At 54.5% G+C, this 13,865-nt stretch overlaps 8 protein-coding genes across 8 annotated transcripts; 4 read left to right on the forward strand and 4 right to left on the reverse strand.

Annotated features, from left to right (window-relative positions):
- Positions 1-39: 39 nt before the first annotated feature.
- Positions 40-716, forward strand: BZA70DRAFT_271651 (uncharacterized protein). The gene is made up of 2 exons (XM_064911520.1): positions 40-191; positions 255-716. Exons 1-2 carry the CDS (start codon positions 165-167, stop codon positions 576-578), a joined length of 351 nt encoding a protein of 116 aa, XP_064770602.1. The 5' UTR covers positions 40-164; the 3' UTR covers positions 579-716.
- BZA70DRAFT_18622 (uncharacterized protein) lies at positions 638-1,735 on the reverse strand. Its single transcript, XM_064909988.1, has 2 exons — positions 833-1,735; positions 638-768 (listed from the first exon to the last, which is right to left on the reverse strand). Exons 1-2 carry the CDS (start codon positions 1,621-1,623, stop codon positions 750-752), a joined length of 810 nt encoding a protein of 269 aa, XP_064770603.1. The 5' UTR covers positions 1,624-1,735; the 3' UTR covers positions 638-749.
- On the forward strand, positions 1,731-2,423 carry BZA70DRAFT_18709 (uncharacterized protein). The gene is made up of 2 exons (XM_064909995.1): positions 1,731-1,903; positions 1,999-2,423. Exons 1-2 carry the CDS (start codon positions 1,837-1,839, stop codon positions 2,238-2,240), a joined length of 309 nt encoding a protein of 102 aa, XP_064770604.1. The 5' UTR covers positions 1,731-1,836; the 3' UTR covers positions 2,241-2,423.
- A 542-nt stretch (positions 2,424-2,965) lies between these two features.
- On the forward strand, positions 2,966-6,080 carry BZA70DRAFT_271657 (E1-E2 ATPase-domain-containing protein). Its single transcript, XM_064911521.1, has 2 exons — positions 2,966-3,241; positions 3,376-6,080. Exons 1-2 carry the CDS (start codon positions 3,063-3,065, stop codon positions 6,026-6,028), a joined length of 2,832 nt encoding a protein of 943 aa, XP_064770605.1. The 5' UTR covers positions 2,966-3,062; the 3' UTR covers positions 6,029-6,080.
- A 521-nt stretch (positions 6,081-6,601) lies between these two features.
- On the reverse strand, positions 6,602-8,400 carry BZA70DRAFT_233939 (lysyl-tRNA synthetase; the record flags this gene model as incomplete). The annotated part of the gene is made up of 3 exons (XM_064910279.1): positions 6,602-7,522; positions 7,577-7,869; positions 7,926-8,400. The coding sequence occupies 3 exons, from the start codon at positions 8,398-8,400 to the stop codon at positions 6,602-6,604; spliced, it is 1,689 nt and encodes a 562-aa protein (XP_064770606.1).
- A 325-nt stretch (positions 8,401-8,725) lies between these two features.
- Positions 8,726-9,461, forward strand: BZA70DRAFT_271666 (Tim10/DDP family zinc finger protein). The gene is made up of 3 exons (XM_064911522.1): positions 8,726-9,060; positions 9,132-9,261; positions 9,323-9,461. Exons 1-3 carry the CDS (start codon positions 8,954-8,956, stop codon positions 9,350-9,352), a joined length of 267 nt encoding a protein of 88 aa, XP_064770607.1. The 5' UTR covers positions 8,726-8,953; the 3' UTR covers positions 9,353-9,461.
- BZA70DRAFT_234259 (tryptophan synthase beta subunit-like PLP-dependent enzyme) lies at positions 9,455-10,628 on the reverse strand (the record flags this gene model as incomplete). The annotated part of the gene is made up of 3 exons (XM_064910289.1): positions 9,455-10,150; positions 10,222-10,356; positions 10,431-10,628. 3 exons carry the CDS (start codon positions 10,626-10,628, stop codon positions 9,455-9,457), a joined length of 1,029 nt encoding a protein of 342 aa, XP_064770608.1.
- A 554-nt stretch (positions 10,629-11,182) lies between these two features.
- BZA70DRAFT_286930 (Lipin/Ned1/Smp2-domain-containing protein) lies at positions 11,183-13,576 on the reverse strand (the record flags this gene model as incomplete). Its single annotated transcript, XM_064913910.1, has 3 exons — positions 11,183-13,264; positions 13,332-13,402; positions 13,468-13,576. 3 exons carry the CDS (start codon positions 13,574-13,576, stop codon positions 11,183-11,185), a joined length of 2,262 nt encoding a protein of 753 aa, XP_064770609.1.
- Positions 13,577-13,865: the final 289 nt, after the last annotated feature.

The raw sequence follows: 13,865 nt of genomic DNA on the forward strand, positions 1-13,865 counted from the left end.
CGAGAAGGATGATGTAAGAGATGAGGCAGTGCAAGAGGCTGAGCAGCTACTGCGCCGCACGACTCCGTCAAGTTGCCTTCCGCAGTTCATATTTGGCTGGCGACCCTGCTTCGGCTGATTGCTTGTCTCTCCACCGCCTGAATTAGTGCTCGAAACCGATAACGATGTCTGCCGCCGAATACCACAAGGGTGTATGTGTTTAGTGATGCTGTGTAGTAGATGCTTAGAGTGTTGCTAACCACCGACAGTACCAGAACCAGAACTACGCTCCGCCCCCGGGGCCTCCTCCGAACCAGCAGTCCGATCGCGGGTTCAGCAACTACCCCCAGCAGCCTCAGCCCGCGTACAACAACTACCCGCAGCAGGGAGGATACTACCCGCAGCAGGGCTACCCGCAGCAGGGATATCCGCAGCAGGGATATCCGCAGCAGGGCTACCCACAACAGGGCTATCCGCAGCAGCAGGCCCCGACGACGGTGTACGTGCAGCAGCAGCGACCGCAGAATAACAACGACGACTGCATGATGGGATGCTGCGCTGCTCTGTGCGCGTGCTGCGCTTTGGAGGCTTTGTGCTGAGCGATGATTTGCGTCGAAGTTAGTGGTGGTTGTGTTTGGTAATTTGCAAGTGATGTTGTTTTAGTTATGTTTAATGGTCGGACATGTGTAATTTTAGAAGAGGGTTGGTGATTCTAGATAGTATATTATAATGCAGCGTATTAATATCTATGCTATGATGTGGTGTAATCGCTATGAGACTGTTCTTTGTCTGTAGAATTTGAGATTAATTAGTGACTGTGAATAGATGTGGAGAGACAGAGACAGCTACTCACTTGCGTTTCTTGTTCAAACTTGAATCGCTCAGTGGACTGGTGGCATCCAAGTCCATTGGTTCTCCATCCACCTCCTCAGAACCGTTCCCGTTCCAATTCTGTTGTCCATGTCCATGCCCATGCCCACTTCCGCCCTTGCCCGTCCGACCAGACTGAGACTGAATCTGTGCATTGATCTGGTCGACGACGCGGTTATACTCCCGCACGTCCTTGCTCTGCTTGATACTCGCCTCGCGCGCTTTCCGCGCCTCGAGCGCAAGTTCCTCAATCGTGGCCCGACACCGCTCGCTCCATGTATCAATCACGGTCTTGAGCTGCTCGACGCCGCGCTTATCAACCACATCGCGACCCGCGCGCACGGCGCTGACGCTGACGATCTGCGCGCGCGTGTCGAGTGTGGCCGAGAGCAGGTTCGAGTACACGCAGGAGACGACGAGGGACGCGAGCGCGCGCGAGTCGGCGAGATCGAGCGACGAGTACAGTGTCGCGTAGGGGATCTTGTGCGCTGCGGAGGCCATCGAGACGAGCGTGAGTTGCTTGAGCTTTGTTGCCTGCGCGTCTGAGAGAGAAGGCGCATCAGTCAGGGCCTTGTAGTCTGCCCATGTGCCGCTGGCGAAGATGCGCAGGAGGGAGGAGGCTGGCGGCGGGAGATGCTGCGTGAGCGACGGGTGGTGGACGAGGTATGCGAACGAGAAGAGATCCGGCGCCGAGGTCGCGCGAACAACAAAGTCTGCTGCTGCAGCGGGCGAGTTGACCAGCGGCAGCAGCGCATATAATGGATGACTGTCCATTGGTGTGTGATTGTGGAGATGCAGGTCGAGATGGAGTAGCGGCGTATCGAAGATCTCTGGGGAGGATGGAGGGTTAGGGCGCAGACGGGAGTGGTCGTCGGTCGCGTAGGTTTTTTCTCTTTTATTGTCGTGAACCTGTGTTGAGATCTTGACACTGTACTGCGGGCACACGAGCACAGCTGGTAGTAAAAAGGAAGAAACAGAGAGAAGAATATGCGGCCAACGTTAATTGCGCAGATGCGGGTGTCGTCGGTGCAGATGAAGCGGTCGATATGGAAGCGTGAGAATCCCGTGTTTGCAGTGTTTTAGCATCATTATATGAGCAAAGATGGACTGAACTACAGAAAAGAAAGAAGAAACTAACGATATGAACAGCACCATATCTCGCCCCACTACCAATCGCAGCAGCAAAGAAGAACAACACGCCGATCCAGACGACAGCGCGGAGTTGCATGATTCTCCCGAGCTTTGTCGGGCTCACGTTCCAGGTGCACAACGGCCTGGAGTATTTGTCGGTGACGGTGACGGAGGAGATGGTTGGGTATAAGCTGGGGGAGTTTGTGCCGACAAGAAAGCGGTTTTCGTTTAAGGGAGAGTTGAAGGGGAAGTTGCGTTAGGTTGATATTACATAGCGATGATATTGCAGTGTTGAAATTACAGTGTTGGGTGGATATAGGGATGGATTGTAAATAGGCATTATGAGTGCAGTGTATATAGCACAATCAGAGATATCAAGAGATTGTCAACTATCAACAGATAAGAGAATAGGAGTGAAGAGAAGAAGAGCAAGAAAGGATCAGAGCAGAAGAGCCAAGAGCGAGTAGTCATCGGAGTGGCTGAGGGAGAATGGATCCGGTGGAGATAAACAGTAGCAGTAGCAGTAGCAGTAGCAGTAAACAAACAAACAAACAGTAATAATCACAGCAATAACACTAATACACTCAGTTAATACAATCATATACACACTACAACTACTCACCATCTACCATTTCCACAAACAGACAATACTCGCGAGCTGGTCCATGTTCTTCTCAGTTCTCGCCGGAATAGCCGACAGCCAAACACGAACACGAGAAATACGCATACGATGTTGTGTCTGCGTGCGCTGCCCCAACCGGTGGTTGAAGGTGCTATCGATGCGGGCGGACGAAGAGTAGCTGGAAGTAGAATAGCAAAGTAGTTTGTGTATTCTTATTGCTTTATTGCTCTGCATCAACACACAAACAGACCACAATAGTGAAGAAGGATGAGCATATTTGTCAGCCGGATGCACACATGTTTGCACACTTACGCCACAACTCACCCAGCCACTGTGGCTTGTCAGATTATCTCGCCAGCCCGGACCCGGACCAGACACAATTTCTGTTGTCGCCTCTTCCTCCTCTTCCTCTTCCTCCTCTTCTTCACATCCCTACCATCATCACCTCTCCTCCTCAACTATGCCCCTATCGACAGTCTTTGCCGTACAGGGCATGACCTGCGGTGCCTGCACCTCCGCAATCACAAACGCAGTCCAGTCTGTCGAAGGCGTAGACTCCGTCGCCGTCTCCCTCATAACCGAGCGTGCCCAGGTCGTCCACGACGAGGACTCCGTCTCCAGCGAGGCCGTCCGAGAAGCGTATGTTTTTCTTATTGTTCTGTTATTCTTCTTCTTTTTCTCTTCTTCTTCTTCTTCTTCTTCTCTTCTTCTTGTCGTCATCTTGTCGTCATCTTGTCATTCTCATCATCTTCTCTATCTAACACTCTCCCCAGCATCGAGGACTGCGGCTTCGACGCTCAGATACTCTCCTCCACCCAAGTCGAGCCCGCCTCCTCCTCCTCCTCCATGTCCGAATCCCAAGACAAATCAAACCTCCCCGACACCGTCTTCATCAAAATCTACGGCATGACCTGCTCAAACTGCACAAACTCCGTCGAATCCACCCTCAACTCCCTCCCCGGCGTCACCGAGGCCCTCGTCGCCCTCGCCACAGAGGAAGCAAAGGTCACCTACATACCCTCCCAGATTGGCATCCGCGACATCATCGACGCCGTCTCAGACACCGGCTTCGACGCCATCCTCACAGACATGACCTCAAACTCCACCCAGCTCGAGTCCCTCGCCCGCGTCAAAGACATCAGAATGTGGCGCTCCGCCGCAGCTCGCGCAATCTCCCTCGCCGTGCCAATCATGTTTATCAACATGGTCCTCCCCATGGCCATCCCCAAATGCGACTTTGGCACCTGGACCTTCCTCGTCCCCGGCCTCCACCTCCGCGAGCTCATCTCCCTCACCCTCACCATCCCCACCCAGTTCTACATCGGCCGTCGTTTCTACGTCTCCGCCTACAGATCCCTCAAGCATGGCTCCCCCACCATGGACGTCCTCGTCGCCCTCTCCACCTCCACCGCCTTTGCCTACTCCTGCGTCGTCATGATCGACTCCATCATGGACGCAAACCCAGACCCGCCAAACACCGTCTTCGAAACCGCGGCCATGATCGTCGCCTTCATCACCTACGGAAAGTACCTCGAGAACCGCGCAAAGGGTCAGACCTCCGCCGCCCTCTCCCGTCTGATCTCGCTCACGCCGCCTATGGCCACCATCTATTCTGACCCAAAGAACATCGCCACCAACCCGGCCGAGCGTGAGATCGCATCCGAGCTCATCCAGGTCAACGACATCGTCATCCTCCGCCCCGGCGCCAAGGCTCCTGCTGACGGTGTCGTCGTCGCTGGCTCCTCCTACATGGACGAGTCCCTCGTCACCGGCGAGCCCATGCCGGTCGAGAAGGCGGTCGGCGCTGCCATCATCGGCGGTACCATCAACGGTGTCGGTCGTCTCGACTTCCGCGTCACCCGTGCCGGCAAGGACACGCAGCTTTCGCAGATCGTCAACCTCGTGCAGGACGCGCAGACCACGCGTGCCCCTATCCAGCGTTTCGCCGACATCATTGCCGGAAAGTTTGTCCCCGTCGTCATCGGCCTCGCCGTCTTCACTTTTGCTCTCTGGATGGTTCTCTCGCACTCGCTCAAGCATCCCCCTGTTGTTTTCGAAAGCCCCGAGGGAAAATTCTTTGTCTGTCTCAAACTCTGCATTTCAGTCATCGTCGTCGCCTGCCCTTGCGCGCTTGGTCTCTCCACTCCTACCGCCGTCATGGTCGGAACCGGTATCGGTGCCCAGAACGGTATTCTCATCAAAGGCGGCGCTGTCCTCGAGCAGGCCACGCACGTCACTCGCATGGTCTTTGACAAGACTGGAACCCTCACTATCGGCAAGATGTCTGTCATCTCTCACAAGAAGACCATGACCTGGGACGCCTCCGAGGCCAAGCAAGAACTGTGGTGGCGCCTGGTTCGCGCCGTCGAGCGCGGCTCCGAGCACCCTATCGGCAAAGCCATCGTTGCCGAGGCCAACGTCATGCTCGACAACGTCAACGGAGAAGACGCAGACGAGGACAAGGATAGCATCGAGAGCGAGTCTGTTGACTTTGAGGCTGTCATGGGCCGCGGCATCCGTGGCGCTGTCAAGGTCGACAAGGAAGGCTACAACGTTGCCGTCGGAAACCTGCAGTTTATGAACGACAGCCGCATCGAGATCCCGGATTACGTCGAGCGCGAGGCTTCCTCTACGACCTCTACTGCCATCTTTGTTGGCATCGACGGCCAGTATGCCGGAAACCTTTCTCTCAACGACATCATCCGACCGGACGCTCGTGCAACGATCCTCGCCTTGCAAAAGCTTAACGTCGAGGTTGCTATGATCACCGGTGACCAGCGCGCTCCTGCGCTTCGCGTTGCCCGGGAAATCGGTATTCCCGACTCGCAGGTCTGGGCCGGCGTGACTCCTTCCGAGAAGCAGTCGATCATCAAGACCATGCAGATGCAGAACCCGAAAGCTGTGATTGCAATGGTGGGCGACGGTATCAACGACTCCCCCGCGCTCGCTACCGCCCACGTCGGACTTGCCATGGCGACCGGTACCGATGTCGCGATCGAGGCGGCCGACATTGTCCTCATGCGACCAGACACTCTTTTGATCGACACTGCTGTCGCGCTCTCGCTCTGCCGAACAATCTTCAACCGCATCAAAGCAAACCTGGTCTGGGCCTCTGTCTACAACGTCATCATGATCCCCTTCGCCATGGGCGTCTTCCTCCCCTTCGGCTGGAGCTTACCACCCATGGCCGCCGGCGCCGCGATGGCTCTGAGTTCAGTCTCGGTCGTGACCTCGTCACTCGCTCTCAAGCGCTGGAAACGTCCCCGGTGGGCCACCGACGAAGGCCGTCTCGACCGCGCCGTTAGCCAGCGACGGAGTTGGCCTGTCCGGTTCTGGAGTGCAATCTGCGGTGGCGTGCGCAAGACTGCTGGCAAATCTAACCCCACTGGAGAGTATGCATTGATCGGATCAGAGGAGAACGTTTAAACGTTTTTTTCTTGTTATCATTATTTTTATCATTTTTTCTCTATTTTTTTTTCTCTTGCTTGCATTCTAATTTTCTTGACTGTGTTTTAATTTTAATGGTGTTGGGCATGCCTTTTACATTTATCTTCTTTTCTCATCATTCTGCATCTCTGCTTCTCTGCTTCAGAAGCAGAATGACTTCTTTTTCAACCTATTCTGACAGAAACGACTTCTTTTTTGATCAGAAAGAAAAACATGAAAAAAAATACTCGATGTTACTGTATGGTGGAGTTGGTGTGTAAGATATGAATTCTTTCTTCTTTTATTCTTTTGTATAGATGGTGTGATGGAAAGCAACTGGAAAGTATGAAGTTCGTTTACGAGTTGTTTCTTTTTCCCTTTTTCCTCTTTTATAATTCTTTTCTTTTTGTTTCGCATAGACTTTGCTGTTGTTTCTTTTATCTTTGAATATCTCTTTTTGGTTAAATCCGCCAAACCTCACGCTCATTACGTCTCTTTTGACAAATTCCCTGTTTGGCTATTTACTATTAATGCTACTATATACAATACATCATTCATCAACTATATACACCCTCACTCCTGCCCCACCACATTCTTCACCCCCCCGAACGTCAAAACCTCAACAATCCTCTCCTGCCCCGTCAAAAACATAACCAGCCGATCGATACCCATCCCCCACCCCCCCGTCGGCGGCAGTCCCCACTCCATACTCTTGAGGTACGCCTCGTCCGGCAGCGGAGTTTCGGCATCGCCTTTCTCGCGATCGCGTTGCTGCGCGGCGAATTTCGTGCGCTGCGCGAACGGGGAGTTTTCTTCCTCGTAGGCGTTGACGAGTTCTTTGCCGTTGAGGTAGAGCTCGAAGCGGCGCGCGAGGTTGTGTGTTCGCCCGTCTTTGGAGGAGGTGGTGGTGGTGGATTTCGCGAGGGGCGAGACGGATTCGGGGAAGTTGAGGAGGAAGACGGGGGTTTTTGCAGACGAGAGAAGGGGTTCGAGGAAGTGGTCTGCAAGTTTATCGAGATACCTCGCAACGGTAAGCGGCGACGGGATCGGGATCTTGTGCTGATTAAACACTGCTTCAAAAAATTCGAGCGCGGCAGCGTCGTCTGCACCGCCGGAGATCGAGAGCACAGAGTCTGGTAATCGACACCCGATCCCGCGTTCGATCTCGCCCACGAAATCAACCCTCCGAAACGGCTGATCAAACACCACGCCGCTCGCCTCCACAACCTCACGCACCATCCCGCTCCGCTCACAGCTCCGCTTCACAATCTCCCTCAACAACCCCTCGGTCATCTCAACAAGCTGCTCGAGACTCGCAAACGCCATGTAAAACTCACAGGTTGTGAATTCGGGGTTATGAGTACTGTCGATGCCTTCGTTGCGAAACACGGGACCCACTTCGTAGACCCGGTCGAAGCCGCCGACAAGAAGCCGTTTAAGCCACAGCTCGGGCGCGACACGCAGCGCAAGCTGCTTCCGCGTGTCTTTCTCTTTCTTCTCTCCTGTGCTGCTGCTGCCGCCGCCGCCGAGCGCGGTCGCGTGCGTCACGAACGGACGCGCGGTCGCGCCGCCGGCCGAATCGGACAGGATAGGCGTCTGCACCTCGATAAAACCTCTCTCGTCCAAAAACTGCCGCAGCACAGCCAGCACGTGCGCGCGCGCGCGGATGGTCTCGCGCGCGCGCGGGTTGATGATGAAGTCGACGGTGCGGTGGTGCGAGCGCGAGTTTGCGGAGAGCGAGAGCGGGAGCGGGTGCAGGCAGGGCGAGAGCAGGGTTACTTTGTCTGTTGCGCGGAGGGAGAGTTCGCCTGCTTTTGTGCGGGCGATGTGGCCTGTGAATGCTGTAGGGAGGAGTCAGTATGCTGATGCAGGAGAGGTGGTGATGGGGAACACGTACAGATGAAATCACCGCGGCGGAGTAATTCCCAAGACTTTGCAAACTCGGCCGGATCTAAATCGCCCTCGATCCCCTGGCGTCTGTAGACGCCCTGGATCTTGCTCTCGTCCTGCTCGATATCGAGAAAGACGAGGTTCTTTCCCGACGCGCGCACGCTCCTGATCCGGCCACATACCGTGATAGACGGGGCGGCAATGTTCTGCAGTTCCTCGGACGAGAGGTTATCGTACTGCGCGCGCACGTCGCGGATCTGGCGTGCGCGAACGGAGTGCTCTGCTATGAGCGGGTACATCTGCGGCGAGGACGGCGCGAGAAGGGATTGTAGACGGGCGGGGTAGTCGATTTCTGCATCTTTTTGTTTTTGTTTGAAGGAGGAAGGAGTGGATGAGAAGAGGAATTTCGGGACGACGGGGAGGTGGTGACGGAGGAGGATCCGCGCCGACGACGGTAGCGGTATGCGACGACGCAGTCGCATCCTTTTGAAAAAACGAGAAGTTAGCGGTGAAGAGAGATGGTCGAGCACAGCACGAGTCAAGACAGAGAGAAAAAGATGCAGATTCAGAGAGAAGATCAGCTATTGAACTACACTAGCACATCCCAGGTCCCGAGACCAGCGCCTGCGCTCTTGCTTCTGAGCTCATGCTGGTCTTCAATCTAGAAGACGAAGACGAGGACGAGGACGAGGACGAGGACAGAGAGCGGAGGCAGACGGAGGTTGGGTGTCCTGTTGGCTTCCAATGGTTCGTGTCTCATCATACTGCAGTATCTCTGATTGACTAGTGCTTATATATTCATGCAGACTTACCTTTAACAATAGTAAACGCAGCAATTGCAACGCTGATTCAACTATTTCTCAATATCAGGAAATAATTGAAGAAACTAAAGCGGGTTAGGGCTTCGACGACGAAGATTATTTTCTTTCATCGCGGCTTTTGTCGTGAAATTGTATCTAAACCACTACGCCTTTATCATCAATAAAGGAAACAAGAAATAATACATCTCAGAACAATCACTAAATTACAGCAACAATGTCTATGTTTGGAATGGGTCTCGGACGTCCGCAGACGGACTACGACGAGAACAAGGTCAACGCTTACAAGGGCGAGATGCTGATGGCCAGCCATATGAGAGAAACGTGTGTCTTCCTCTTCTCTCCTCCGCTGCCTCTTTTAATCAGTGATTAATATCGTGATTCTGTTTATTTAGGATGACCAACGTTTGCTACGCAAAGTGCATTCCGGACCACTACTCCGAGCCTGACCTTAACAAGGGCGAGGGCAACTGCGTTGATCGCTGCGCGGCCAAGTTCTTCCAGGCTATCAAGATTGTCGGCACTGTATGTCTCTTTTCTAATTATTTCTGAATTGATAAGAATGTAGCTGACATGAGTGTTATAGGACCTGCAAAACCAGGCTAGCAAGATGTAAGCGGGCTAGCTAGTGGAAAGGATAGGATACTTGATAATTGTACATAGGTGTAAAGATATTCTTTTGTCGCCATTAGTTCTACTCTCAATGTTATGAAAATACTCAAACTGCTGGCACTTTCCCCATCAACAACTCTCCTGCTTTATCCAAATCCACATTCCCCCCACTCAAGATCAACCCCACGTTCCCCTTCACCCCCTCGGCCTTCCACCGCTCCGACAAAACAACCGCAAGCGGCACCGCAGCCGACGGCTCCACCACGATCTTCATCCTCTCCCAAATCAGCCTCATCGCTCTCAAAATCTCCTCCTCGCTGACCGTAAACACCGCGTCCACATGCTTCTGAATAACCCCAAAGTTCGTCACCCCGACCGGCGTCCGCAACCCGTCCGCGACCGTCGTGGTCGCCGACACCGGCACCCGCTCGCCGCTCGCGAGTCCACGATAGCAATCGTCCGCGTCCGCCGGCTCGCCCGCAAACACGCGCACGCGGCTGCCGCCGCCGCCCTGCGCCGCTAGCGCCGTGCCAGCAAGCAACCCTCCTCCCCCAACCGGCGCGATCACCGCATCCAGCTCCACGCCGTCCTCCTCGGCAGCTTGCGAGACGAGTTCGAGGAAGGCGGTGCCCTGGCCGAGGATGATGGCCGGGTGATCGTACGGCGGGACGAGGGTCGCGCCGGTTTGGCTTTGGATTGAAGCCGTGAGGGCTTCTCGCGCGGATGCGGAGGGGTCTGAGAAGTAGATTTTGCCGCCGTAGCTCTTTGTTGCTTCGATCTTTGGGCGGGCGGAGTTGGATGGCTGTTGCGTTGTTAGCTTGCGAGAATAGAGAGAGGGAGAGAGGAGGAGAGGGAGATGGAGGGAGGAGATACCATGATGATGTAGGCCGGGACGCCTTTTGCTTGAGCTGCTATTGATAATGCCTGCGCATGGTTCCCGGACGAGTGCGTGATCACTCCAGCCTGTAGTTGTTGCGGACTCAATCGTTCAAGAGCATGCGTCGCGCCCTGCCGTCGTCGTCAATTACTATCAACACCAACACCAACACCAACAACAAAAAAGACTTAAAGAAAGAGCATACTCTGATCTTAAACGCCCCTCCCTTTTGAAAATTCTCACACTTGAAAAACAGTCGCGTGCGCCCGCTCTCGTCCGCGATCTTGGAGATCGACTCGCTCGTCAGCACTGGCGTCTTCTTTACTTTTTCTTTGATCAGTTCGTAGGCTTCTTCAACGCCTTTGTAGCTTAGATCGAGGACTGGGGGTGGGTTGGTGGGCATTGTGGGGAGAGATGAGGAGGGGGGTGGTGGAGGAGGAGGAGGGAGATGAGTGGGGTATGGGCTGAGGAGAGGTCGACTCATCAGCGCGATCTGGTCGGGATGTCAGTCGACGACCAAGCCCCGACTGGCAAAAGATTCCAAATAGCAAGTAGATCTGAGTAAGTAGATCTTCATCGCTCTTTACACCTGTTCACCACCTCTTTTACAACTCGTTCACAGCGGCAGACCGAGCGCACTGAGTATGAAATGCATGGTTCCCACTCCGCTTCGTTGACCTACGAGCAATCTACCGCTTCCACGTCGTATACCTAAGTAAACAATCCCCCTCCATACGTACACGACTGCTTTACATTATCATCTACGGTCTCATCGCAACTTTGCCAACCAGCTCTCCAGACGCGACTTACATGGGACTCGATAGAGAGGTTCACTATCAGCAAAGCCGCTCCACGAACGGCTCTTCATCTAAGCGAATCTGCGAATCTGCGATGTTGATCTCGATAACTTTTATGCTAATTCAATGTGAATATGATGAGCCATCCTGCGAGTCCCTCCTACTCCTCCTCCTCTTCTCCGTACATATTCTCGTTCTCGGTGTAATCGTACTCTTGCTCCTCGCCCTCCTCCTCGTCAAGGATATCATCCTCCTCCTCGTCCGACTCGCCATCATCGTCCTCATCGTCCTCCTCCTCTTCAGCCTCCACCCCGATCGCCGTCGCCCGAAGCCGATTCGCCAGCCGCCCAATCGGCTCCCGCCCTTTCTCCTCCTCCTCATCCTCGTCCGACAACTCCGGCACCGGCTCGCGCCAGTAATTCACGTCCGTGAACCGCTCGTCGCCCAACTGCGCAGACACAGGCGGGAAGAAATGATCCACCAGGTCGGTCATGTGCACGTAGCTCGACTTGTACCCCGCCAACTCAAGCAGCTCCATGTGCACGTCCGCGTTCGGGTTAATTGTGAAGATCCGCGACGACGGAACTCCGACCGACCGGTACGACAGCGCGTCCGTGATCCGGTTGCCAAAGCCCGCGTAGAACGGCGTGCCTTCGCGCAGGTCAAACAGGCTCTGGATGTCTCGCAGACAGGCCATCTTAAACACCTCTGGTTTGCGATAAATCACTTCTCGCCGGAGCGCGGCGATCGTCCGATCTGGTGATAGGATCACGGGTCCGTTGGGCACCCTGTACATCCCTTGCTCGATCCCGTTCAGATAGTGCCGGGTTGAGTCCGCCTGCCCGACCGAGCGTGAAGTCAGATACATCAGATGATATCCGTTATTCGCGATATCCGTAAACAGCTTCGCCACTCCAGCGTGCGTCCAGTCGCGCCCGAGCATCGTCAGCACATGACCAAGAGCATCCGACTTTGTAATCGTGCCGTCGATATCCGAAATCACGACCTGCGCGTCATACCGCCAGTAAAACATGCGCGCAGTGCACAGCGCCCGTCCGCCGTTCACACTGAACGAGACCGAGTTCGCGCCCGGGTTCAGGTTCAGCGTCTTGAGCTGGTCTGACGTTAATCGCAGCGTCTTCACATATCTCTGCTCCTTCGCTCCGTCCATCGGATCGTGATCTAACGGTGGCGTCGACGGCGGACTCGATAACTGCGGTAGTGCAGGCGTAGACGCAGCCGAGGACGACATAGTAGCCGGCACGATATCCGACTTGGGTGAAGACGGCGCAATCAACTCGTCTGGCTCATAGTCAAACTCCATCGACCCATGCTGTCGATTCGCACCACTTTCCTGCACCGCCTTCTCCCGCGCCTCTTCGCTCGAATAAATCCACAGATTTCCATGCTCGTCCGGTGCAATCAGATTCGCAATCTCGGTATTGATCGCCAACTCCTCCGACAAAATCTTCCGCGCAACAGACTCCGCCCGCGCCGTTTCCTCCTCGCCGGCCTGATACCCTCGCATATCAAGCACAAGATCGCCAGAGTCCGTCACCGTCGTCGGAATCCGGCTCACGCTCAACTTCCTGCTCAGCTCCTTCGCCCGCTGAATCGCCTGGTCCCGGCTCAGCGGCGGACTTCGAGGCCGCAGCAGCGGCGTCGAGTTTGAGCTCAAATGAATCGCGGACGACGACTCCGGGTCGTCTGACTTCACCGCGCTCAGAAGCGCACGTGAAAGCTCGACCGAAGGCCAGTTGTCTGTCGACAGCGCCCGCGACCGCGTGGTTGACGCGTTTGAAGTCGGGGCGGACGACGGTCCGCCTGAAGTAGCGGCTGCCGCGTCTGCGATCGAGCCGTCGTAACCCTGCTCTCGAATCACACGACCGAGCGCCTCGTCGGCTCGCATATCCATAGTCGGCGTAGATGTCACCGGCGGAATATTGCCGCTGCCGCTGCCGACAGACGCGGCAGATTCGGTTGACAGCGGTGGAAGTGTTTTGGTGGTTGTCGGCCGAGAGCCGCCGGACAAATCGAGATACTCCGGTTCCTGTAGATTCGACGTAGATAGGTTGACGGACGAGGGAGAAGACTGAGCTGAAGAAGACGGAGAGATGACTGGGGATGTGAGAAGGTCCGAGGGGATGGCGTCGTCGTCGGTCTCGAAAACAAAGAAGGCTTCGCCGCCGTCGCCAAGCTTCATGGCGAAGTCGACCTTCGAGCCATTGACTGCGAACTCGACCTGATAGATAAAAGAGGGTTTTAGTAAACATGATGCATTTGATGATGAGAATAGTGTAGATAATTACCTTCTTCTGAGACGGTTGCAGCAGAGCAAACTTGCCGAAGCGAATGTGGAACGGGGAACATGCCAAATCACCTGTTGTCAAGACGAGTTAGACAAGATCTACCACAGTCACGTCAACTAACAACAACAACCAATACCATTTTCTTGCTCTATAACAATGACATCAATCGCGCCGGTGAGAGTAGCGGGATTGATGGAGTTCCAGGTCTTGGAGACCGAACCTATGGCTCTGCCGACGTATTGCATTGCTGCCACGCGGGGCAGGTGCTGTCTGGATCCCGGGAATTACAGACGAAGGAGGGATCGAGAGTCGATATGCAGAGATGCAAAACAAGGTAGATATCAGTTAAAACACAACAAACTCTGCTGAGCAAAACAGCGCACAGCAGACAAAGAGCTTGGAGAACGAGAACGGGTGGTGGAGGAGCCGATATGAATATGTTGGGATGATCGATGGAAATAAACCGATGACTGATGGAGCTCATTATGTAACGTAATCTATTATTAAGCTATGAAATGCAGTTGAAATGCAGAA

Source organism: Myxozyma melibiosi, assembly GCF_037950935.1.
Source record: "Myxozyma melibiosi strain Phaff 52-87 chromosome Unknown BZA70scaffold_1, whole genome shotgun sequence".
In the NCBI taxonomy this organism is placed as follows: domain Eukaryota; kingdom Fungi; phylum Ascomycota; class Lipomycetes; order Lipomycetales; family Lipomycetaceae; genus Myxozyma; species Myxozyma melibiosi.

Bases quoted from the DNA above. Each gene is read 5' to 3' on its own strand.
- BZA70DRAFT_271657 (XM_064911521.1), top strand. From the start codon at position 3,063: ATGCCCCTATCGACAGTCTTTGCCGTACAGGGCATGACCTGCGGTGCC. The intron at 3,242-3,375 runs GTATGTTTTTCT...CACTCTCCCCAG, and splicing joins AGCGAGGCCGTCCGAGAAGC to CATCGAGGACTGCGGCTTCG.
- BZA70DRAFT_18622 (XM_064909988.1), bottom strand. From the start codon at position 1,623: ATGGACAGTCATCCATTATATGCGCTGCTGCCGCTGGTCAACTCGCCC.
- BZA70DRAFT_18709 (XM_064909995.1), top strand. From the start codon at position 1,837: ATGCGGCCAACGTTAATTGCGCAGATGCGGGTGTCGTCGGTGCAGATG. The intron at 1,904-1,998 runs GTGAGAATCCCG...CGATATGAACAG, and splicing joins GAAGCGGTCGATATGGAAGC to CACCATATCTCGCCCCACTA.
- BZA70DRAFT_271666 (XM_064911522.1), top strand. From the start codon at position 8,954: ATGTCTATGTTTGGAATGGGTCTCGGACGTCCGCAGACGGACTACGAC. The intron at 9,061-9,131 runs GTGTGTCTTCCT...CTGTTTATTTAG, and splicing joins GCCAGCCATATGAGAGAAAC to GATGACCAACGTTTGCTACG. The intron at 9,262-9,322 runs GTATGTCTCTTT...TGAGTGTTATAG, and splicing joins CTATCAAGATTGTCGGCACT to GACCTGCAAAACCAGGCTAG.
- BZA70DRAFT_271651 (XM_064911520.1), top strand. From the start codon at position 165: ATGTCTGCCGCCGAATACCACAAGGGT. The intron at 192-254 runs GTATGTGTTTAG...CGACAGTACCAG, and splicing joins CCGCCGAATACCACAAGGGT to AACCAGAACTACGCTCCGCC.